At 49.3% G+C, this 23,709-nt stretch overlaps 9 protein-coding genes across 9 annotated transcripts; 3 read left to right on the forward strand and 6 right to left on the reverse strand.

Moving 5' to 3' along the window:
- Positions 1-455: 455 nt before the first annotated feature.
- Positions 456-1,007, forward strand: F4807DRAFT_468894 (uncharacterized protein; the record flags this gene model as incomplete). Its single annotated transcript, XM_048002649.1, has 1 exon — positions 456-1,007. One exon carries the CDS (start codon positions 456-458, stop codon positions 1,005-1,007), a length of 552 nt encoding a protein of 183 aa, XP_047852510.1.
- A 306-nt stretch (positions 1,008-1,313) lies between these two features.
- F4807DRAFT_468895 (Alpha/Beta hydrolase protein) lies at positions 1,314-2,666 on the reverse strand (the record flags this gene model as incomplete). Its single annotated transcript, XM_048002650.1, has 6 exons — positions 1,314-1,457; positions 1,515-1,898; positions 1,954-2,048; positions 2,106-2,362; positions 2,420-2,549; positions 2,600-2,666. 6 exons carry the CDS (start codon positions 2,664-2,666, stop codon positions 1,314-1,316), a joined length of 1,077 nt encoding a protein of 358 aa, XP_047852511.1.
- A 1,591-nt stretch (positions 2,667-4,257) lies between these two features.
- Positions 4,258-5,829, reverse strand: F4807DRAFT_161374 (uncharacterized protein). Its single transcript, XM_047993340.1, has 2 exons — positions 5,534-5,829; positions 4,258-5,454 (listed from the first exon to the last, which is right to left on the reverse strand). Exons 1-2 carry the CDS (start codon positions 5,754-5,756, stop codon positions 4,385-4,387), a joined length of 1,293 nt encoding a protein of 430 aa, XP_047852512.1. The 5' UTR covers positions 5,757-5,829; the 3' UTR covers positions 4,258-4,384.
- A 181-nt stretch (positions 5,830-6,010) lies between these two features.
- Positions 6,011-9,452, forward strand: F4807DRAFT_161387 (telomere length regulation protein-domain-containing protein). The gene is made up of 3 exons (XM_047993341.1): positions 6,011-7,084; positions 7,137-7,571; positions 7,625-9,452. The coding sequence occupies exons 1-3, from the start codon at positions 6,262-6,264 to the stop codon at positions 9,352-9,354; spliced, it is 2,988 nt and encodes a 995-aa protein (XP_047852513.1). The 5' UTR covers positions 6,011-6,261; the 3' UTR covers positions 9,355-9,452.
- A 424-nt stretch (positions 9,453-9,876) lies between these two features.
- Positions 9,877-12,706, reverse strand: F4807DRAFT_161392 (kinase-like protein). The gene is made up of 3 exons (XM_047993342.1): positions 12,640-12,706; positions 10,417-12,447; positions 9,877-10,296 (listed from the first exon to the last, which is right to left on the reverse strand). Exons 2-3 carry the CDS (start codon positions 12,385-12,387, stop codon positions 9,925-9,927), a joined length of 2,343 nt encoding a protein of 780 aa, XP_047852514.1. The 5' UTR covers positions 12,388-12,447; positions 12,640-12,706; the 3' UTR covers positions 9,877-9,924.
- On the reverse strand, positions 12,467-13,085 carry F4807DRAFT_432732 (uncharacterized protein). The gene has a single exon (XM_047998619.1). It carries the CDS (start codon positions 13,014-13,016, stop codon positions 12,474-12,476), a length of 543 nt encoding a protein of 180 aa, XP_047852515.1. The 5' UTR covers positions 13,017-13,085; the 3' UTR covers positions 12,467-12,473.
- A 663-nt stretch (positions 13,086-13,748) lies between these two features.
- F4807DRAFT_161407 (AAA-domain-containing protein) lies at positions 13,749-17,821 on the reverse strand. The gene is made up of 2 exons (XM_047993343.1): positions 17,525-17,821; positions 13,749-17,461 (listed from the first exon to the last, which is right to left on the reverse strand). The coding sequence occupies exons 1-2, from the start codon at positions 17,645-17,647 to the stop codon at positions 13,856-13,858; spliced, it is 3,729 nt and encodes a 1,242-aa protein (XP_047852516.1). The 5' UTR covers positions 17,648-17,821; the 3' UTR covers positions 13,749-13,855.
- Positions 17,822-18,077: 256 nt separating this feature from the next.
- F4807DRAFT_432734 (DNA replication licensing factor mcm7) lies at positions 18,078-21,285 on the forward strand. The gene is made up of 5 exons (XM_047998620.1): positions 18,078-18,371; positions 18,440-18,699; positions 18,751-18,875; positions 18,932-20,900; positions 20,986-21,285. Exons 1-5 carry the CDS (start codon positions 18,323-18,325, stop codon positions 21,064-21,066), a joined length of 2,484 nt encoding a protein of 827 aa, XP_047852517.1. The 5' UTR covers positions 18,078-18,322; the 3' UTR covers positions 21,067-21,285.
- Positions 21,286-21,887: 602 nt separating this feature from the next.
- F4807DRAFT_432735 (mitochondrial ribosomal protein) lies at positions 21,888-23,620 on the reverse strand. Its single transcript, XM_047998621.1, has 2 exons — positions 22,839-23,620; positions 21,888-22,764 (listed from the first exon to the last, which is right to left on the reverse strand). The coding sequence occupies exons 1-2, from the start codon at positions 23,500-23,502 to the stop codon at positions 21,983-21,985; spliced, it is 1,446 nt and encodes a 481-aa protein (XP_047852518.1). The 5' UTR covers positions 23,503-23,620; the 3' UTR covers positions 21,888-21,982.
- Positions 23,621-23,709: the final 89 nt, after the last annotated feature.

Raw genomic sequence — 23,709 nt, forward strand, 5'->3', positions numbered from 1 at the left:
AGATTATTTTATACTTAAATTTGAGTTCTAAGGCGTAGAAAGTGTAAAGTAAACTTTATAGCCCTTTACTTAAATCTATATATGTACTCCTAGTTCATTAGACTCTAAACGTGCGTCACTGTTCGTTCCTTAAAAGTACCTAAACAAGCTCATATCATCTTAGTTGCCACAACTTTGGATGTCTTTAGATAAGGTTTAAGAGTCAGAATATTGCTCACCTGATAAACAAATCGGAGTCAAGCTTTTATTCATGCTTAGGTGTATTCTACTTGGTAAACCCTGTCTGGAGAGTTCTGTTAGCTGAAGAGGTAGTCTTATACTCAAGTCCGCCTATATAAATGCCTACCAATTATCCCCGACGTGTGCTTTGGTTCTCTTCTCTTCATACATATTCTATAACTTCACATCATATACCAAACTCTTTAACATATTATTCATTCATATCCACCGCGACAATGCGTCTATCACTCAAGTTATTACTCGCTACGGGCATAACCCTAGTATCAGCTTTGGCTATACCACCACAAGAAAATCAAACAGACGGGCTCTACCCAACAGAGCAAGGTGTAAACATCCCAATCACGCTAGTAAAATGCACAGGCTATAATTTAGACCCATTCGATGTCATCAATGCCAGGAACAAACTCGCCGAATGGGGCGTAAAACACGGCAAAGTCCCGGGAAAGTCGATGAAAAAGGAGAGATCCGGCGACGTGGTGTGGTACGTCTGCAACTGCAAGTGGATTCACAAGGACGGCTTGGCGATCGAGGAGCTCGAGGAGGCCGAGAACCAAGTCTTCAAGAGATGCGGCGAGTACCAGAGTGGCTATCTCTGGAGCCACCACTGGGAGAAGGTGTACGATATACAGCCGATGGATTGGGTTAACAAGCTGCCGCCAACCTGGAACTGGTGCCCAAGGGACTGCGCCTTTGACGAGGTTGGGAAGGGAGAGTTTTTCACGTCGAATTCCACATCAAATTCCACGTCAAACTCCACGGAATCTTGAAAGCTTCGCCTCTTAATTCAGTTGCTATGAATCCTCAGGGGGGGATCTAGCATGAGACTTTACTAAAGGTTAACCCAAGATATCATTAATGCGTTTTATTTACTTGTGCAAGACTTGAATTGCGTGTTGGGGAGTTTATTCTTGGTTGATTCTTGTATCAAGGGATAGCTATACAAGGGGGGCGGAAGAGGAAGCTCAGTAGGGGTGGAGGAGTACGGACCATATCGCATAAACACTTAATAGCGCTTTACGATACTCACCGGCTTTTTTCTCGTTACCGTGAAGATTTTTATTCATCATAAATCCTCAAGTGCGATCTAATATCCATTGGCACAACTTATTTTCCATCATACCATTCTGCCCATGTATACCAAGCTGGCGCTCGTCAACCGGGGGGTTATGCGCTTCTCCGGGAGAGATCAGTATGTCAACTTCTTCCTCGTTATGCTCCTATGCATTTAGTCAGTATATGAAAACAAGTTATAGATGCTGATTGATTGCTCGAACCTTCAACTTCTCCGCGAATTGTCGAATTTGATCTACGAGAATCTCATTTTCTCCTGCTAACACGAGAATGCTTTCCGCTCGAACATCCCGCCACCATTCCGAGGTAGCATAGAGAGGGCAGTTATAATTATCCCTTTGAGCGGGTTTCATGAAGGCGTTGGCCCAAGCCTTCAGTCCTGGACCACTTAGTCCATCTTTGGGTCGGTTTTCCCGAAATGACTGTGAGTCGAGATCAAGAAGTGATACCCATGGAGAAAGCAAGATGGCTCCTTTTATATTCCATCCATGGCTGTTCAAAGCGGGTATTGTGGGGTGAGGATGGGACAAATGCGATAACAATCCTATCGTGAGATTTCCTCCGGCGGAGTCGCCCCCTATCAATAACTTTCGTAGGCTGTTAACGATGGCATTACATGCAAATTCTCCACTAAACACATACTTGTGAATAAGACTTCCCAAAATCTTCAGTAAGGTATCTTATTGTGGTGACAGCTTGTTCTAACTGTCGTGGATATTGTGCCTGTGGAGCGACATCTGGTTATGTCTAGTCAATCTCGGCTTGATAACCTTTAGGCTCAGAGTTTGACATACCGTGCTGGAGAAGGAAAACAGCCAAACTAAGGCCATGTTTAGAAGCCTGCGCGACCACATCAAGGAGGAATTCCACATGTGCCGTGCTAGCCATGTAAGCAAATCCGCCCCCGTGAAACCAGACGAGAATAGTCTCGGCATTTCTATCCCCAACCCAACAGCCAAGAGATCCGTCGGGCAATTTTACGATATCTGATCTAAACCTCTTTCTTTTCGCCACGGTCTCATAAGCCTCAGTTGTGGAAGGGTTGATTGCCCTACTCAACATATCAGATAGGGGTATCTGAGTAATATTTAGGTCTGCTGATACTTACTGGAACTGACGAATGGTCATATTTTCAACAACCGCTCTCATTCCAGCATAAAGAACATATCTTTTGAAGGTTGGTGCACCACTGCTTTCTCGGAAAGGGGCCCTGAAGCAGGCGCCAACCAACGTATATACTATTTTGAGGTGAGTAATTGAAGAACAATACTGGAATAGAATAACATACTTATGCGACTGATAGCTATGGGTAGTGTCGCATACTCCCATAGGGAGAGCGAAGGCTTCGGGCTCATCTTGATATCTTGATGCTGAACTCCAAGAAACACGTTGTTAATTAAGAGAGGAAAGGAATAATAGAAGACACAAAGGATGAATGAGTGGGCCTAGTGTCCGGATGTAATTTATGCAGTTAGAATGAATCCCTGAACGTTGGTTAACACGGCCTGCACGGCTAAGACTCCATTGGTACAACGAGGCAAGGGGTATTTTCAAGAAGAACCGTCGTTGGTCCTCATGAATTTAGGTCCTAACGTTTTTAATGTCCTGCACCTACGCGCCATATGCGGAACTCGTCCGTTTCAAACTAAAATTCAGAAATCATCACGAAAATTGTAGACCGACACAACATATTATATGAATAAGAATTACTTGAAAAAAAAAAACCTGGAAGGCAGCAGAAATGGACGGGATGATATCCAATCTCAAACATCTCCGGAAAGAGATGTTGAACTTGGAACCAGTGACTTAAGGTAAGTGAAATACAGCCTCTCTAACTTCGCGACATCTAGAACAGACCGAAAATCGGATTGCGGCCATGAATCGCGAGGCTTTTCGAAGGAGCAAGGATATTCAAATGACCCCTTACCCCTTTTCCCATTGGCCCGTGCGCATCCACAACAAAACATCGTCGTCATCCGAAATCGCCATAGGGTCTCTCGGATCTTGATAGCGCTCCAACCATGTACGGGCCATCTTGTTGACTGCATCTTCGACTTAGTCGCTGATATGGCAGACGATATTCTTGTGGTGGTATAGGTAGCGACACAGCGAGGGTGGGTCATTCGGTAGGTCGCTGTAGAACCCCCTGAGCGACTGCGCAATCCCGCGAAGCCCAACGACCATTTTATCAGTGCGTCTGAAGTGCACAAGATTTGAATTCATGGGTGTTCATTATTAAAACTTTTTCTCTTTCTCACCGTGTCCGAGGACAAGACTACCCTAGGATAACTCGCGGATCGTCTCAGACTCACTGTGACGGAATCCTGGTGTTGACATCTTGTCATCGGAGACTGTCTCAGCGGGCTTTTTCCTGTAAGAAATCTTAGTTTTCCATCAATCCAAGCGTTATACTAGATATTTGAAGACTTAGGCAAGATGCTCATAAAAAGGCACCTACAAGTCACCACTTTACTTGAAAATCTCGCTTGACATAAGCTTCTCCATGACCTTGGGGGTTGGGGGGTTTGATGCCAATGCCCCATGAAAGCACACCAAGTGTATTCGAACTTCAGAGATGGAGCCAGCTTTTTGGTCTCGTCATTTGATGCTCTTCTATGGCCCGAGACACGCAGTCGAGAAAGAAAGAATCATCTTACCTGTGGTTAGCATAAAGGAATACCTGCTTAGTAAGCCACAACAGGAAACGATAGGATGAGACGACCTTCTAAGGTTATAGTGGGAAGATGGTTTGATAGCTCCTAGAGATACAGATAGCATGTCTATTGCATTGAGTTCTGTCTGCCTTCCAAGTTCAGTCATGGCTTATAGATCAAGACATACTCTATATCTTCTAGTCCTGAGATAGCACAACTTTTACAATCCTTTCAAGTAGCCTGGATAAATCTGAATTCAGCAGAGAAGTTCTTATTCACGGCTCATGCGAGCATTGCTAATCATGGGACTGGGGAGAATCAACTTATGAACAGCCACATCAACTTTAAACAAGGTCTGGTCCTGCCTATCTTTCTAGGTATGTATGGACTCTGGTATAACTTCCCCGAAACTCCTTTGCTCATGTAAACTGGAGAATAAATCTAAAATGCAACGCCGGGAAGGCCGGATCCGTTACAACAACTTCGTGATTTTTGTGCAGGCCCAAGCCTTCCCTCAGGGTCTTATCTAGGTTCGGCCGTGTCTGTTCCTCTATGCTTGGGGGGAATTGCATATACAGAGTCTTGCCTTCGGCTCTGATGGAAGGCTTCTTTAATTGAAGATCCGCTTTCATCGCGAAAGAATCGAGGAGCTCTCTGAGTGTCCAATCAGGATCGGCCTCCAACGGCTTGGCTAAGTTGCCGCATACAGCGCAGTCTTCCTTCTTCTCGTACTTGAATGTGTTTGTATAGATACTATCGTCACCGGAATACATCATGTAGCTCTCTGGCTGGAGCCCAAGACAGGGTGCTGCCGTGGTGGCGAGTTTTAAAGCTTCGTTGCAGCAGCTGGCAGCAATGACGGCATTAGTGGACGCTATTGCCGGGATGATATTCTTGACGACGCCCTGTGTAAGTGAATAGGTGACACCAGAGATACCGAATTCCTGGGCTCGTGTAAGGGCTTTCTGATAGAGCCAGGTGATATGCTCAGGGTCGTCCTTGTCTAGGCTTGGGAATGGCTTCTCCTGTTCCCACGCGATAATATGGGCCCATTCTATGCAGTGCTCTGGTTGCCGTGGGATAGTAGCCAAGGTACATAAGGGAACCGCAGCTCTTGGAGTATACAGATCTAGTTGACACTCAATACATGGTGTTATGGTGGGTAGCACGACTCTGGTTTGGCCCTTGAATCCTTCCGTCCCGCCGTCGATGAGTGGTTTCAGAGAGTCTTGATCTTCTATATCAACCATATTCACTAGGGTAGAGTTGATCCATCGCCTCGCTTCGATGCTGTCGAGACCGCATACAACAATCTGGAACTGCATGTAAAAGTCCTCGTCAAATTCTTGTATTCGGCAGTTGTGAGGTGTGATTTTAACGCCTTTGACCCGCTTCTCGACAAATTTTGCGGCAACTTCGGCTTTAAACTTTCCCACATCGTCTTTGCGAAAGAGGAACTGGCGGTTGAGGTTCGAGATGTCGATGGTGTCTGGCGCAAGCGTGTGTTGGTCAGCATCGTATGAAATAGGGCAATATTGAGATGAAAGGATTAGGAAACACTGGCGTACCCATATCTATGACATGAATGTCCTTGAAGCCAGATAGGGCGAGATTCTTTAGTATTTCGCATCCAAGACCGCCAGCACCGATGACCAAGATCTTAGCCTGGTCCAGCGCTGCGAGAGCTTCTTCGCTGATTTCGGAGTCTTGATTGAAGGGGCCAGGGGTCCTGCGAATTCGATCTAAATATTTCCATCTTGAGACGGTGCCGTCAACCTCGGCCGTCGCCATGCTGTATTCCCTTGGACGTCGTTAGATGTGTTGGCGTGAGTGAGCTTCGAAATGATGAAGGAAGGTACCTAGGTATCTCTAGCTATTTGGTGCCCGGTTTGATGTCATCCTTATCGCCGATAGGACGGTAGCGAGGTGTTTTAAGTGGGCTGCTACACCAGTGCTTACTAAAATGCGTTAAGGCCTAATTGTACCCCGCGATTACTCTCTATAATGATATGTCTAATTAACCCTATAAGAGCATAAGACTTGTAGCGCAACCTTAAAGCTATCAAGTAGCCTTCAATAAGCTTCTTATATGAAGAAACGACTGCGAACAACAAACCAACTTCTTCTTAACTTTGATTTTCTTGATGATTGCACATACCATGAGGGAATCCCGCTTATGAGAATTGCTTTCCTAGCTCTGAGAACCTAACATCATGCCAAGAAACAACTACCGATAATACGTCCAAAGCTCATAAAAGCACTTCAATGAGTGAACCCAGGACCATCGGCTTACAACATGGAAGAACTTCTCACTCCAGTGAGTCAGACTTACCGGAAACCGACTAACAATGATGGAATACTAGAAATCTCGAAGCCGGTCAAAACAATCGCATCCGCGGAGATTAACTTTCGAGGTTCATCACCAGACGAAGCTCTGGAGGCCCTCAAAAGCCAACCAAGCTACGATTCTCTTATTTCTATACTGAAGTACTTTAAAAAAGGCATAGACGGCAACCATGCCTTTAACATCCGAAACCCCAGCCCACAAGCTGCTCAAATTATACACATATTAGTCACAGAGATCGTCCCGAACTATTGGACCGTACTGAAGGATGCATCCACCGAGCAGAGTAAAGGGGATGTCCATCTGCTCATCTCTTCCTTGCAGAGCATCACTGGCATCAATGCTATGTTAGCATTCTTACGTGCTCTCTTGAAGGAAGCGAAATCAGACCTTAAATCTCTGAAGGACTCTTACACTCACTTCGGCCTCATTCATATGCTAGAATTACTGTCTAAAATCCTCCAATCCGATGATGACATAAAACATATTTGGGATAGTATCAGCTCCTTACCTAATCAGGTTCATGTTCGTTCTATGCGCCAAGAGTTCGTATCGTTATTTACGAGCGGAAAAGTCGTTTCGCTATCTGCAGAGGCCGAGGACGTCTGCCGGCAAGCCGGGCAACTGAAGAATGATATTTGGCTCAGTAATACCAAGTCATATATCGACTGGGTTGCCCGAAATATTGTACGGTGGGTTCGGTCAGGGGTCAATGAAGATGACCTCAAGCTATGTGCCGAGATGTCAACGCGAGCAATGCGATTAGGGAACCCAGGTAAGTTCTATTCTTAATGCTAAATATACGCGCTAATCAAAAATCACTTCAGAAATCTTTGTCAATAAATTGATTACGGATCTACTTCTTCAAGACGTTGATAACCAGACCCTATTTGAGAGATTGTTAGGATTCTTCCAACCTCTTGAACAGCGCAAGATACTTAGTTTGATCCTTAAGCTGCTCGCCGATAAATATCTGAATATTATTGATGATAGCGATGCGACGAAAGATACTGCTGTCATCTCCGCCGCATCTGGTGTTTTAAAGGCAGTCGTAGGAAATGACGAGGCACGGAAGAACAATCTCATTAATTGGTTAACTAGCGGATCTGGTGCCGGAATCGGTGAAGGGTGTGGAATTAGACGAGCTGCCGTCGCCGTCTTTTCCGATGACAGGGAGTCCATGGTAGCTATCCTAGAGAAATGTTTAAGTCAATTCGGCGACAAATTATACATCAAACATGCACCGTTGCTACAACAAGATGGTAAGGCATACCGGGTCATTACTCTACTGGAAGACGCTAACCACAAGAACAAGCACACGCCCAAGTACTCCTTCTCAGTGCCGGATACGTCCACAGGCTCGCGCCAATCAAGCTTACCATGTTATCACGATCAAGCTCCTATTTAAATGCAATTTCTAATCGGATTTCTGCATCTCAAAATCGCGCTCGTTTTCTGGGCATGGTGGTTGGTGAGGCGCTATCGGGACTCGTACACGGCAAAGAGACAAAGCTTGATTTCAAGATGGATGAGATGGACACAGAAGAAGCAAGATGGTACAAATCTCTGGTCCAGGTATCTGATAAAGTTGGCCCTCTGGATCTACTGAGAGAATCTATCGCCTCGCCAAAACCTGCTAGCAAACCTAAGCCAGCAAGAACCCCAGCAACCCCATCCCAGGGACCTGGGAAACAACCCGCCCAATCAGGTTTTATTATTGAAGAGATCGAGGATGACGATGAAGGCGAAGATCCGGACCTAGTACCATATGCGAAGCCAGATTCTGACGCCGAGGACTCTGATGATGACCCTACGCTCATCAATCGCGATAAGCCAAAGGCTCCGGTTTACATCCGAGACCTTATTTCCTATTTTAGAGACACGGAGAACTATGATAAGCAGAAATTGGCATTGACGACGGCTCCTACGTTAATACGTAGAAAAGCCAACTACGGCACCGAGGTTAGTTCGCATGCAGACGAACTAGCTACTCTTCTTGTCGGCCTACAAGATAAATATGAGCTTGAAAATTTTGACGAGCTACGTCAACAAGGCATGATTGCCATTGTAGTCGCCCAGCCAAAGAAGATGGGGCAGTGGTTTGCGAAGACATTCTTCGATGGCGATTACTCACTATCTCAGCGAGCATCTATTCTCATTGTACTTGGTCTCAGCGGCAGAGAAATAGCAGGTTTCGAAACATCCAAGTACACTTCAGCCGCAAAATTTCCCTCCAAGATGCTCCCATCTAAAGTCGAGAAGCACTATACTACGACTTCACCCTCGAATAGGCTCGAGTCTTCAGCGACCAATCTCAAGGCACTCCCCTCAAATGCGCTAGACAACCTAGCTCAAACCCTCTCGCGGACTTTCCTCGCACCGCTAGCCGCAGAAGCAGCCGACGCAGAAACAGGACCAGACGCGCTGAAGCTCTCGTCATTTACCTCACGCCTAAACTCGCAATCCTCCAATAGTACAAGAGGCATAACAAGACCACGCATGCGCGCCATACCCAACACAACAGCCTCACTAATCGCATCATCGTTCTTCTTCCCCTTAACCTCGCGTTTCCAAGCCGCGATGCACTCCGCGTCCGCAACCACGCGGGGCATCCTCTTCCAGCCATACCTCCTAACCCTCTACCTCAAGACCCTCGCGCTCCTCCTCCACGCCGCCGGGCCCAGCACCCTCGCCCTACCCCAAATGACGGCCGAGTTCTGGGACCTGCTCCTCGGGGTCCGCGGCCAGTGCGCGGGCGATCTAGGCGTTACGCAGGCCGTGTTATTCGGGCTCATGGCCCTGCTCGACGTGAACGAGGGCGACATGCGGGGTCTCTGCGAGAGGCACGGCCGCGAGGCCGTCGAGAGCGTGGAGTGGGTCGGCGCCGTGTTTAGTAACACGCGCGGTGGCGATGTTGGGGTCGCCGGCGAGGGCGGAGAGGAGAACGAGGTCAAGATGCTGGCTGCGGGCGTGCTGATCAGACTTCGCGAGGCGGTGGATAAGTATCAGGCTGTGCTGATGGGGGATCTGATTGGATTTACGTAGATTGGTAGATAGATAGAAGATGCTGTTGGAGAGATATCGGTATATTTGTTGAGTTGTTCGTAGCTTACCGCATCAACCAATCTCAATTTGCAATCTTTCCCCCTATTTTATAACCCATTTTTATGCAGTCTCATTTACACCGTTCGCAAGACGAGAACTTAAAAGCAGATCTACCTGAGGCATTTCGCATCGAAAATGACCGTAAACGACCTTAAGTCAGGAACACATTCTCGATTATGGCAATACCTAAGTAGTTTGTATCAAAACTTCTGGTATCCCATTATCTCCGTCACCAACTTCAACCTCAACGTCGAACATCAACAACCCCCAAGGACCCCAGGCGCAAACTCGTAAGGCATCGCGGGTACACATCAAGCGTAACCTAATCCAAGCCCTCCCCCGTATACTCATTTGCTCATACTCCATACTCATGTAGACAGTAAAAAGCTACTACTCAACTCATCTCTTCTCTTCTCCCTCGTATCTCGTTATACATCACCATCTCCACCACCTCCACCTCCACCTCCACCTCCACCACTCCTCCCTTCCCCAACCACACCACCAGCAAGACTACTCAGCACCCTCATAACTCCTCCCCGCCCTCCTAGGCTCCATAGTAGCGACCTGCTCCCCAATAATCGACAAGTGATCCCCCAAGCTCCCAATAAGACGCCTCATCTCATTCGCCACGTCGCCAGCCGTAGCGCGCGCCTCCATGACGCTTCCGGACGGCGGCGGTATGGGCGGGAGGTGGGAGTGCGAGCCGTCGGCGCGCGGGTCGTTAACATACGTCTCGGACGACGCGATCGTGTAGTCGCTGCCCGTCTGCTGGTGCTGGTGCTGGTGCGGCTGCTGTCCCGCCATCATCGGGTCATGCGGGTGCACCTGGACCTCGGTCACGTCGGCGATCTTGCTGCTGATCTGGGTGGAGAACTCGGACCCGTCCGAGACGTAGATGGACGGCTCGCGGCTGGAGAAGCTGGCGGGCGCGTACACGGAGGCGTGGCGCTCGAGCTCGAACGGCTCGCGCGCGCCGACGTCCGAGCCCGTGATGGACCCGATGTCCGAGTTCGCCGTCGAGGGCCGCGTGAGCTCCGGCAGGTTCGGCTCCGGCATGCTCATGTCCAGGTCGATGAGGCTCGTCATCGACATGCGGTCGTTCGACGTGCTCGTGCTCTGCACGTCATACCCCTGGGACGGTAGGCCGATGGGCTCCGTGGGATGGTGCTGGAGTCGCGGGCGCCCTTCGGGGAAGATATCGGGGGTGCGGTCTTCGTTGAATGTGAAATGGGAAATCTCGGGGTTGGCGGAGGCCGGAGGGATGCTGGTAGGCCATGACCAGTCTGGAGCGTTGTGTCGGCCGTTCATATCCGCGGGGTCGCTGAGTGGCGCTCTGTCATGCGTAGAAGATTCGGTAGCTGACGAGAAAGACCAGTTATTGTCCATTGAAGCTCGTGGTCCTGGTCTTGGCTGTGGTGGCTGCGGTTGTGGTTGTGGGCCCGGCCTTATCGTGCCCATGTCAACGAAGTTTGAGAGATCACCACCGCCAAGAGACGCGTCAAGGTCGATTAACGACTCACGAAGTGTTGCGTGGAGTGAGTCATCACGTAGTGGGAGGTCAGATGCAGGAAGCTCATTCGTCATTGGTGGTTCTGATGGTGGTGCAAGTCGGCCGTAGTACATGCGAGAGTTTTCATCGTAATTGGATATGGTGTTTGGATCAAAGACTTTTTCAAGGGGGGCTTTGACTTTCGTTGCCGCTAGGGCTTGTGGAGGTGGTCGACGTCGGCCCTTGACTAAAGCCTTCGGTCGTGCAGTATCTTCACCAAATGTGCTGGGGAAATCGACGGCCGAACCATAGACATCACGGACAGCCTCGGCGTCGGATCTACCGTCAGAGTCATCATGGAGTTGTTCGTCAAAAGCGAGGGTGGTAGAGAAGTTCCACTCGTCCGTCGCTAACGAAGTCGAGCCTAGATCGGTTGGAGCTTGCGCGCCTCCAGCACCAAAGAGAGACTTCCTACTGCCGCCACGCTCTTCCCAGAGCTTAAAGGCTTTTACGAGGTTTGAAAGGGATGAAGCAGGATATCTAGAACTGGTGTTGAAGATATACGGATGTTGTTGGACTCGTTCAATGGAAGGACGTTTGGAAGGGTTTTCTTCGAGACAAAAAGCGACGAGATCTTTAAGCTGGTCTGAGTACTGATCTCCGTCAAGGCGCGGCAGATGTTCTCTAAGGTAATCTCCAAGTTGGGGGAGGCCTACGTTGGCTCTAACATTGGGCGGTAACCCCGAGGCAATTTCGTATACCATGGAACCGAAGGCCCATATGTCGACCTCCGTTCCGTACTGGGCATTCTGGTCAAACAATTCGGGAGCCATCCAATGCGGCGTACCGATGAAGGTCGATCGCTTGTCCAGCTTCGTTTCCATCATACCGGCAACACCAAAATCGCAGAGCTGAACCGCTCCAGTTTCGGTAACTAAGACATTAGCACACTTAATATCACGATGAATAATCCCCTCCTTATGAACCCAGTAAATTGCTACCGCAACCTCACGCAGAATAGGAATTATCCACTTTTCCTGCAACCCGCCGGGTGCAGTCGGTTTCATCAGAGTAGCAACACTTCCTCCAGCACAATATTCAGTAACCATCCACATAGCTTTGCCCACAGGAAGGGCCTCGATCACATGATTGATGTTTTGCGCGCCAGACTGGCTCAGACGATGTAGGGCGTTAATTTCTTTGAGAATCTCGCTGTAAGTATCCGCGAGTTTCGGGTTCAACGTATCACTCTCGTCAACGTCGATGATCTTGACAGCTACAACTTGAGCGGTCCGCAGGTCATTAGCTTTGTACACGCGACCGAAGCTCCCTTTGCCGATCAATTCGGTGAGTCTGTAGCCTGGTGGAGGCTTTCCTGACTTTGCGCACTCTTCTTGGACTGCCTCTTCCATTTTTCTGGCGTCTTCAAGAGCTTTCTGCCGCGTTGTCGTAGGGCCGCCGCCGAAGACTTGAAGCGTTGCCATCGTGTCTTCTCTGGCTCTGGCTCCGACTCTGTCTTGTTCGGGTTTGGAAGAGGATCAGGGCTATGTGGCTTGATTAGCTAGGCGAACTATTGAAAATGAATAAATAATAAAACAGTTATGAGTGGTAGATATGAGGATGATGTAAAACAGCTTTGAATAGCGATGAGAATGGTGAGTTTGGCATATATATCAGGCAAACAAAGTGAAGGGATAATTATATCGCGAATCATTGGCAACGTGTTAATTACTAACGGTATGTACGGTGTTTTGGGGACCTTAAGAGGTGGGATCTTTGTGAGCGCAATAGCATAGGGGCCACCGCGGATACCTGGCTGAGGGCCAAGATCGAGGTCAGAATGCCATGCTGGAGCGTCATCGTCGTTAAACAAGTTCATGTTCATCGGACCAGCGGGAGAGTCCAAGCCGGGCGTTGACGTAGGTGTCATATGTGGCATAGGGGATGGTCGCGTAGGAGATGGCATGGGAGAAGGTTTCGGTATAACAATGGGAGGTATGGGAGACGGCCGAGAGGTGGTAATGGGGGGTGGTTTGGCCGACTTCTTCTTCTTAGGAGAAGGTTTGGACTTCTCCATAGGAGATGGCTTCGGCGATAGCTTTTGAGAGGCCATCGTCGCGGTGGTGCGTTGATGAAGGACGGAATGAGAATGGGGGTTGAAAGAAAGAAAAGGTAAGAGAACATACTTACGGTTGTCAGATAAATATAATTGTCTAGGTGAACAAAACACAGACTCAGTCAGACAGTAATTAGGGGACCTGTCCCAGATTCAGGCTGCGGGGCCAGCTTGAAGGGTCTCAACGCTGGGAACACAGCATCAGGAGTCTTCCGCCCCTCGACACGGGATACCAAATTGACAGCGCGACTAGGCGCCGATTCTCCCGGAGAAACTTGTAACTCGTAGAATATGGTATCAAATATCCGTGAGATGTTTCATAGTCTCATAACCTCTCATTTGGGCTGTTCCTGAGGATCCATACGGTTGCTGTTTTGAAGTCGTTGACGGTCGGGGAAGAAAGGTGACTTGTAACACATCCACACTAAAAAGGATACGGGAACTATGCGGTGGCACTGCACTAGTCCTAAAGCGGAGCTAGTGTCAAAGTCTGAACCAATCAGAACAATCGCATCGAACATCAGCATTATACTCGGCTGGTCAGCCTCGTCGTTTGATGATAGACATCGTGAATCAATTTATTGGTGTTTTCCTAAGCAGATTTGTCCAGTACACAACACGGGTTGCTACCGCAACCCAAAGCCATCAATTATTTATATCATATCCTAGTTGCACCTAGTTTCTGAATTGACATGATAACACCGCATTCTGAATAATGAAAAGATACAATCCAACGTAATAGTGTTGATTAGTAGATTACGTAGGTGGCGCACCTGGGCACCTAGGGAGTAGATTAAAACTTTTGGTATGCTACAACCTCATTGAAATGCTAGGATCTACATAAGGCTGCTCCGACCGCCGATTTCCATGCTTCCTTGTCCATCGTGCATATCTCCACTGCGCCCGACAACAAATTCTCTATATATTCGCTCAAGGCGGTTTCTCTCTTGGGGACTGATGCTGGCTCTAGTAGCCTCTAGTGCCTTGACCATGTGTTTCCAACCAATTAGAACTTCTGTATTACTTGTTTCCTTCCCCTTTTCATTGTTATCGCCCGCGGCATGATTTGCTCCCTTGTGTCCTAGCTTCGTTTGCTTCCTTGCGGTCTTGATTTCAGCCAATTTAGCTGCAATAGCGGCATTTTCAGCCAGTTGAGTGGATTTATTGTACCCCTTCTTTGCCCGGGCTTCGGCCTCAGCTAAGGCAGCTTCTACCCCGTAGCGAAACTGTACGAAATTCCGACCCCGTGAGACTGCATCGGCCTTAGCCCGGGTGTTAGTAGCACCACGCTTATCGCCCGAGGGCTGCAACTCGATGTCGTTGAGGACATCATGAATAGCCTCTAACTGAGCGTTTGACATGAGCGCCTGCAAATCAGCGCCGGAATAGCCCTCGGTGCGCTTCGCGAGTTCGAGAAGGCCTTCCTGTGATGATAATAATTCATCGCTCATCTTCACTTTCTTGCTTAGAGCTTGTAAAATGTCGATACGATCCTCTATGTCCGGAAACCCGCATAACAAACTTTTATCTAAACGCCCCGGACGAAGCAAGGCAGGATCAATCAAATCCGGTCGAGATGTTGCAGCTAGGACATAAACTCCGGAAAGACCCTCGGCTCCGTCCATTTGTGTCAAGAGCTGATTGACCACACGGTCCGTTACGCCTGTTGAGTCGTGTCCTCGTTTTGGTGCAATTGAATCAAACTCGTCGAAAAACAATACACAAGGTTTCGCAGCTGAAGCGCGTTCGAAGAGATCACGAACACTCTTCTCACTAGCACCAATGTACTTGTTCAATATTTCAGGCCCTTTCACAGAGATGAAGTTGAGGCCGCATTCGCCAGCCACTGCGCTTGCCAGAAGGGTCTTTCCACAGCCGGGAAATCCGTATAGCAGCAGACCAGAACGTAGCCTTAAAGGGCATTGCGCGAATATCGGCGCATACTTCGTAGGGTATTGCAGCGTCTCAAGTAAGATCTGCCGCGTTTCCTTGAGGCCGCCAATCGAGTCAAATGTAGTTGTAGACGTCTGTAGCGAGACATTTCGGAGCGATGCTGGCGTAAATCCCTTAAGGGCGCTATCGAAGTCTGCGCGGCCAAGTTGAATAATATCTAATGAGTCTTTAGAAGGCACCTCGGAAACAGATCGGATTAGAGCTTCGTTACGAGCTCGGGACACGAGAAGTAAAAGGTCGCCAGGCATGTAGCCATCAGTCTCACCGGCAAGGTCGAGGAAGTCGAGCTCGGGATCCAAAAGGAATCCATCCGGTTTCACGCTTGCAGAAACGGAGTTGCCGCTGCTGCGTTGATCTGCTCCATCCATCCACGCGCCGGCATCGTCACCATCAACGCTCCCGTTGGCTGTGGGAGGACGACTACCAAGCGAGGCGGGTGCCTGCCACGTTTCTGGGGAGACAGTCTGTTGTTTGACAATGGTTTCTAAGACTCTTCTCCGTGCTTCTTTATCTGGGGCCTTCAAATCCACAATTTCCCGAACGACGTGACCTCCAATGATCACGTTATTCAGCGACTCTTTGCCTTGGGCAGTTGCAAGGAGAACGACTCCCCTATCGCGCTCGCAGTATTGACGTACGATTGAGCTAATGGTTTCGCTCACCTGGCGGCTCCGGCTATTATCGTTTCCGACTTGTAACTCGGTTTCCACGGGACACAACTTGTCCAGGTCATCAAGTATAACAAGTGCTTTCCCACCAAGCCTTGCGCCCCAACTTGCACTCATGAAAACTCTATTCAGCGTCTCCTTGATAGTGGAAATCCGACTCTCATCGTTGACTAGCTTCCGACATGGGAAATAGGTCGTGTGAAACAGAAAGTCTTCTCGTAAGGTCTGAGCTAACGACTGTACGACGGCTGTCTTACCAGCACCTAAGCCGCCGGTTAGCAGAACGGATGACATGTGCGAAAGATGCGACTTTAAATCAGCTAAAAGCGAATCAATCCCGACAAGGACCGAGTCACTTGGGGGCAGGGATTCACCCGCATCGTTCTCAGCTAGCCAAGTTGGGCGAGCAACTGGTGCCTGGACATCGATCGATATAGATTTTTCGGACCCGAGATACCAGATCAACTGTTCCTTGGCATCTAAATTCGAGGTCTCGAGTTTTACGAGGCCGCCCTCCCAACCTTGGGATAGTTCGAGACTGTCATATACGGGAAGTACCATTCCATCAGTCAAGGGTCCACGTAAGAGGCCACTGTCCTTGCCTTTTTGGCCATAAATATGGGATATCCTTTTAGCTATCTCTTCCTTCTCAGCTTTCGATTCCCCTCCAAATTTTAAGCCATCCGGGGATTTCCAACTGTCGGCCTGGAACGGAGACACTTTAAGACTTTTTACCACACTACGTGATAATGGCGCAGGAGCTGGCTCAATCTTTGCTATTCCTCCAACAATTCCAGAACAGCCAAGAACTGCACACAAGGGACTCGAAAGAGCTGCAGTTTGGGTAGTTGGGGGGTCATCCCACGGACGTAGCTGAGCAACGACTTTCTCAGTAGCCTTTACGGCTTCGCCGCTGGCAGCATTTTCTTGCTGTTTTTGAGGGTCGATCGGAGGTTGAAGCCCGGCTGGCTTAACGATATTAATAGCAACCCAGCTGACTCCTCTGAAATCTTTTGAGAGTAGAAGATCTCGATCAACCCATACACTTAAGTCCTGCAGCACTGGTCCTTCATCGAACCATTCATCGCAGAATTGGCGATCCACCCCCCGCAAAAATAGAGCTGGCTTCTTTTCTTCCTTTGCGCCCTTCTTACGCACCGTACTCGCCGAGCTCTTTCCGCTTCTCCTAGACGTACCACCCACACTACGGTCTTCACGGCCGCTTTTGCTCGGCTTGGATCGGGTCTTAGGTGCGACGATAACTTCAGCATCGGGGGCAATCTTCACAAATGGTACGTCTGCCGAAGGGGCTGGATCAAGGGACAGAATCTTTATATTTGCCGTGGACGTGGGCGAGAGGTGGAGAGTTAACGGATGCGAACTAGGAGGCTGGCCAGGGACGGCGGTATACACGGGATTCGGCAGGGCGCGGATTTGTGACAACAGGTTTAATTCTAGGAATGTCGCATGCAGCTCGATCATCTCCCAGTCCTCGGGCGTCAGAGGCTCGATATTAACCGTATGGGCTAGAGGGGGATCAACGTGTATTATGGTGGTGACCTTTTGGCCATCTGACAGACCGAGAGTGGCAGCTAAGGTGGCGTCAATCTCAACAGATGCCACCTCCTGGTCTCTGCCACTGCCGCGTGTACCACTAATACCATCGCGATCTACTATAGGAGCTATCTTCCGCTTGCTAGGCATTCCTGTCCACCCGACATATATCGACCGTTGTGAGGACGGTGAGCCATTGGTTTGAGGGGAACCATTCGCGGGCAAAGGAATTCGGTAATTGAGCTCGACAATGACATTTTGGGCAGGCTACGAATATAGTTCAGCATATTAAACGATAAGAAGCTTAATCAGGAGGGAACATGAGCTTACAGTATTGATGTTTACAAGAAGATTGACCAAGGACGTAGGAAGATTCACAAGACAATTCTTGAGATGGACCAGGGATATCTCCGCCGGCGTCGATTGCGCGTTCTTCCGTGGAGCTGGAGCCATGATGAATCGAATGAGAGGTAACTAGCTTCGCCAGAGTCATAAATCATCGGTAACTATTATATTATATATAAAGGAAAAATCAAATGAGAAACATTTTGACAAGTTCATTGCCAATTTTTAGACATGGAGGATTGGTCAACGACGTGTTCTATGCAAGTCGACACGATAGTGAAGAAAACCGCCTAAGTTTCTAGGGCCGTTCTTTGCATGTGCCGTGGACCGAGGTACCTATCCCTCCACTAAATTCAACAAAATTCAATTCGACAGATCGAATATGCAAGGTACAAAGGTACATCTTTACTCTAACAGTTGCAAAGCCCCGCATCTTACGTAATGAGGGATGCATGATGCACGTGGAATAAAGGAACGGGATAAGCCACAACTAGACAGGCCCAAGAGCCCGGATCCACTGAACAGTTTTAATGATTGGGGCTAGTGAACACGCGAAAATTCGCGTCAACGCGCTTTTTCTCAGGAACCTGGAAGTAGCCGCCCCTCCCCCTGTTGGCGTTTCCAGCCTCCACCGTTCTGCATAGAGTTAGGTTTGATAGACGGATAAACTCTAGGTCAGTGCAAGTAAACAGTCATTGCGACTTTCGAACTCTATCGCAATTCTTCCAACATCCCACTTCCAGCCATTAAGATTCTTACGAGGAAAACTCAATTGAGTCGACAATGGCGTTACTTCAATACAGAAACGTCGTCGATTACGAGGCGCAACAAGGTCGGTTAACCACGATTTATACCCCAAAACCACATCCAACTTCAAACTAACGGTCTGTCGGAATGTAGCCGCCTTTGGGAATTTCCTCGAGAAGTTCAAGACTTCGCCAGAGCAGACATTAACGCACGCTATTGGCCAGATTAATATCGACGAGGATGATTTAAGCGACGAGTACGATTTCATGGACGAAGATGACGAAGCGCATGAGCGACGACGAAAAGAGAAAGCCGCGGCGAAATTGCCAAAGCACAAATATGCTGATATGATGCAGAAGCTCGCAGATCGTACACTCGACGAGGTTTTAATAGAATTGGATGATATTGCTGCCGTAAGGTTCATTGGTCCCCCCAAAAGAGAAGTTAAATTAATGTGAAATTAGTGGGAGGAAGACACAAATGAAGGGTTGAAACTTGTTGAGTCCATCGAGTCGAACACCAAACACTATGTTGAAATCCTCTCGAGAGCTATCGACAGCAAGCTACCCCCTCCTACCAATGGTGTAACGTACGGCATATTATCCCGTCACATGGAATTTCGCATAATTACTAACACTAATTTAGATTCAAAGACGATGTTTTAGATGTGATCATGGAGAGGAGACAAGCCCGAAACCGTGACCTTGCCGAGGCTGCTGCTAACAATAACAACCCGGAATTGCTCGAGTCTACGTTCCCGGCTCAACTCACGAGGCGGTATACGCTTGTTTTCAAGCCGAGAACGTCTACCAGCGAGAAGCCAGTGAAGGCACTCGCTGTGCGACAAGTACGAGGAGATCACCTCGGTCACCTCATTACAGTCCGTGGTATCGCGACTAGAGTCTCAGATGTAAAGCCTATCGTACAAGTCGGCGCCTATACCTGTGATCGTTGTGGATGCGAGATCTTCCAGCCTGTCAACGACAAGCAATATGCGCCCCTTACTAGCTGTCCATCGCAAGAATGCAAAGAAAACCAGTCCAAGGGCCAGCTCTTCCAGTCCTCGCGCGCATCCAAGTTCCTGCCTTTCCAAGAAGTCAAGATTCAAGAATTGGCGGAGCAAGTACCCATTGGCCAAATTCCGCGAACCCTTACCGTCATGTGCCACGGAAGCGCCGTTCGCCAGATTAGCCCTGGAGATGTCGTAGATATTTCCGGAATTTTCCTCCCTACTCCGTACACCGGGTTTCAGGCGATGCGAGCCGGTCTTCTAACCGACACGTACGTTGAAGCGCATCATATTGTCCAGCACAAGAAGGCATATGAGGAAATGATCATCGATGACAAGCTTCTAAGACGCATCAACACTTTCAGCCAGTCAGGCACTGTATATGAGATGCTAGCAAAGTCTATTGCTCCTGAAATCTTTGGTCATCTGGATGTCAAAAAGGCTCTTCTCTTACTACTTGTTGGTGGTGTCACGAAGACGATGGGCGACGGTATGCGGATCCGTGGTGACATTAACATCTGCTTAATGGGTGACCCTGGTGTTGCTAAGTCTCAGCTTTTGAAGTATATCTCCAAGGTCGCACCCCGTGGTGTCTACACATCCGGCCGTGGTTCCAGCGGTGTCGGTCTAACTGCTGCCGTGATGCGCGATCCTGTGACGGATGAGATGGTCCTTGAGGGTGGTGCTTTGGTTCTGGCTGACAATGGTATCTGCTGCATCGATGAATTCGACAAGATGGACGAAAACGATCGTACCGCCATTCACGAAGTTATGGAACAGCAGACAATTTCTATTTCCAAAGCCGGTATCTCAACTACGCTCAACGCCAGAACGTCCATCCTCGCCGCCGCCAACCCTATCTACGGTCGTTATAACCCACGCATATCACCCGTCGAAAACATCAATTTACCAGCTGCACTACTCTCACGTTTCGATGTCCTGTTCTTACTACTCGACACGCCAACCCGCGAGAGTGACGCACAACTGGCTAAGCACGTAGCCTATGTACACATGCACAGCAAGCACCCCGACCTCTACGCAGCCTCTAACGATAGCGACGGCGCTGCACAGCAGCCCAACGTTGTCTTTACGCCACATGAGGTGCGCGCGTACGTAGCCCAGGCTCGCACGTACCGACCCACCGTGCCAGAAACTGTAACGGAGTACTTAACCAAGACGTACGTGCGCATGCGTGATGCCCAGCGCCGCGCCGAGAAGAAGAACAAGATGTTCAGCCACACAACTCCCCGTACACTGCTCGGTGTAGTCCGTTTAGCCCAAGCACTAGCCCGACTCCGATTTGATACCGAAGTCAACCGCGATGATGTCGATGAGGCGCTTAGGTTGATGGAGGCTAGCAAGGAAAGTCTCGCGGCGCACGAGGGTATGGGTGGCAGGAGAACGCTTAACGCTGCTAGTCGTATTTACAACCTGGTCAAGTCGCTGGCTGATAGCGGCGCGTGTAGAGCTGGTGACGACGACGAGGATGATGGCGAAGAGGGTACGGTGGAACTGAGCATGCGCAAGGTGCGCGAGCGTGTCCTGGGTAAGGGATTTACCGAGGACCAGTGGATAAGTGCGCTGGAGGAGTACACAACCCTTGATGTGAGTATTCTAATATTTGTTATCATCTTCCCCTTTTTCCATTTTGAACCGGAGAACGCAAATGACTGACGAAACAAAAAAACAGGTCTGGCAAACAGCGGGCAATGGAAACAGATTGGTGTTCATCACGGCGACTGATAATGCAGGAGACGATGATGACGAGTAGGATGATCGATTGGATATGCCGATATGAGAGTCAGGGCCTACTGTGTCCTCTAATGAATCACGGCGTAGATGTAAGGGGATGAAAACGAGCCACGGCGTTACGGTTCCGGCATCGAGGCTAGCATCCTATAGTTGCTTGTTTACTTTTGCGACCTATTAGTCAGGTTGCTTGATCTAGATTAGGAATGATTAAACCCCCTTTAAATGAGCATGCGTATTCACCACCTACGTAGCTATAACTATAAGATGTTAACGGCTGATTACTAGTAATATTTGAATGGCACGCAAGTTGTATTATATCCGATTATTACTCATAACATTCTAAAGGTCTAGTTGTATCCCTATAAAGGGGTTAAGGGGCTAATCCTCCTCATGAATCGGGACGATGTTCAATTCCGATCTTTGGTTGGATGATCAAATGAATGATCTATTAAGTGATTGATTATTGTTATAAATTCTACGAAGCTTGTACAATTTCTTGGGAAGTATTCCAATGTCTGTATTTTCTCCCGATGTATACATCTAAATTGTCGCATGTAGTCCGCATCATTAGGTAAATCAGGGGAGAGGGCCAAGTTTGACCAAATATCGGTGTGCTTCATCGATATGCATTCGACTTCCAACAATTAATTCTTTCAAACTAAACATCATCATGGTATAGGTACTCATCTCTCTGGCTGGGTAGTTGTGGTTTAGCTACAATTCCACAACCACCCCCTATCTACCACGACAAATCCTTGTGCAACTAGTAATTCCCATAGCAAATCTCCAGCCTACAAAAACAGTCATCATCTTACTTCACATGGAAATTTCAGAAGCGTATATGCTTAAACTCTTTATACAGATTTACAAGCTATAAGCTAGGTACAGTACCTATATAGCCGCCTTGCCCCCGGACCGGGGAAGTCCCGTAATTTCTACATCGCCATCCTGACATCGTAAAGCGCAACGCGCTCCATCTCGCCGAGTATGCCGCTACCAGCAAGTGTCCACTTCTCGCTAACATTGCGCTCATCGACGCGCATGCGCAGGATGCCGCTGGCGGCCCAGTACTCCATGAGCGAGCGGGCCTCTAGCTTCGACACGCCGCGGACGCCGAGCAAACTAACCCCCCTCAGCGCCTCGAACACGCGCTCGTCGTACTTGGCGTAGAAGGGGTCGCGCGGCGGGGCCGGCAGCGCGGCCTGGGCCGCGGCCGCCTGCTCGAGCGCCTTCTCCATCGACGGGATGACGAGGCTGTTGCCCTTGGAGCAGACGCCGAGGACGGCGGCGCCGTTGGCGAACCTCGTCTTGCCGCCGAGCGCCTCGGCGAACAGGCGGACCAGCGCGAGGTCGTGGCTGTGGATCAGCTCGAAGGCGGGGGTCCGGTAGTCGCTGACGCGCATGATGTGGCTGAGGCCGTCGAGCGCGAACAGGATCGGCGGGCGGCCGGGGAGCAGCAGCTCCTTCCAGAAGGCCTGGAACACGGGCCAGGCGAACTCGGGCTCCTTAGTGGCGTTGGCGAGGGCGAGGAGCGTCATGCCCCGGTTGACCGAGATCGGGAGCTGCATGTGGTCGAGCTCGACCTTGAGTTGCGAGAGCACGGCGTGGTTGGCCTTGGAGATGGTCTGGAAGAGCTTGATGGTGTATACGGGCTGCGAGAACATCTCCGAGTTGGGTATCTGCGAGTACTCTGTTGCTCCTGTGACCAGTTCTTGGGCTGGTAGCGTGGTGGATAGTTGTTAGTTCACGTGTACGTCGGACTGGAGGGGATGTAGCAGAAACTTGACATACCCTCTGGGATATTGATGACAATCCATTTGTTCATGAACCCGGTGGCTAGCGCCTGGAGGCCAAGCATGCTCTTTCCTGACGCTCTGTCCCCCGTAATCACTAATCTTAATGTCTCCTTATTTTCGATAGTCGTCGTGAGCTGCCTCGCTAAGTCGACCGTCTCTTTTCTAAGTAACATGTGTGGTGACCGGAATAACCCCCAATTTTGTGTCGGTTTGAAGGCCTCGGTAGCCCTCAATTGGTCTATCAATTCCACCGGGAGGCCAACCACTTTGCCTACAGAGCCACGGTCCACGATATTCTCGGCCGTTAGCTCCCCTAGACCCTTCACCTCCAGCGCATTATCATTGGTGAGCTGAATGCGCTTTCGAAAAGCCTTTCGTTCGCCCGTAGCCGGCGGTTTCACCTTATCGGGCTGTCGCCTTTTCTTCCTATTCAGCGTCAACATCTTTCCGGAACGGATATGCTTCGACATATTTATGTCACCCGAAGCGACTTTGGCTTTGGCTTTGGGTGTCTTGGTAGTCGGTATTGCATGTTGTGTGGCCGAGGTTGTGAAAGCTGCTGCCGGTGCTGTCGGCGATGATGTCGCTAATGAAAATTTAGGCACAATCACCCTCTGTGAGGGCCGTGCTAGGCACCTCCAGCAATTAGCGCTCGCCATAGCTGGTGGGAGTCGGAGTCGAGCTCTACTCCTGTGTGAACGCCAATATCGACAAAATAGCTGCAGTATCAAAATCGCGAATTACTGTTAAACCCAGCTAAATTTTGGTAATTGCCCCTCTGATAGGTGCATATTATTCAATCGGTGCGGGAAACAGCGCCCGCACCTGCTGACCTGGGCAAGCTAGGTACCTATAGCGGAGAAACC

Source organism: Annulohypoxylon truncatum (genome assembly GCF_022578515.1).
Source record: "Annulohypoxylon truncatum strain CBS 140777 unplaced genomic scaffold F4807scaffold_24, whole genome shotgun sequence".
Lineage (NCBI taxonomy): Eukaryota > Fungi > Ascomycota > Sordariomycetes > Xylariales > Hypoxylaceae > Annulohypoxylon > Annulohypoxylon truncatum.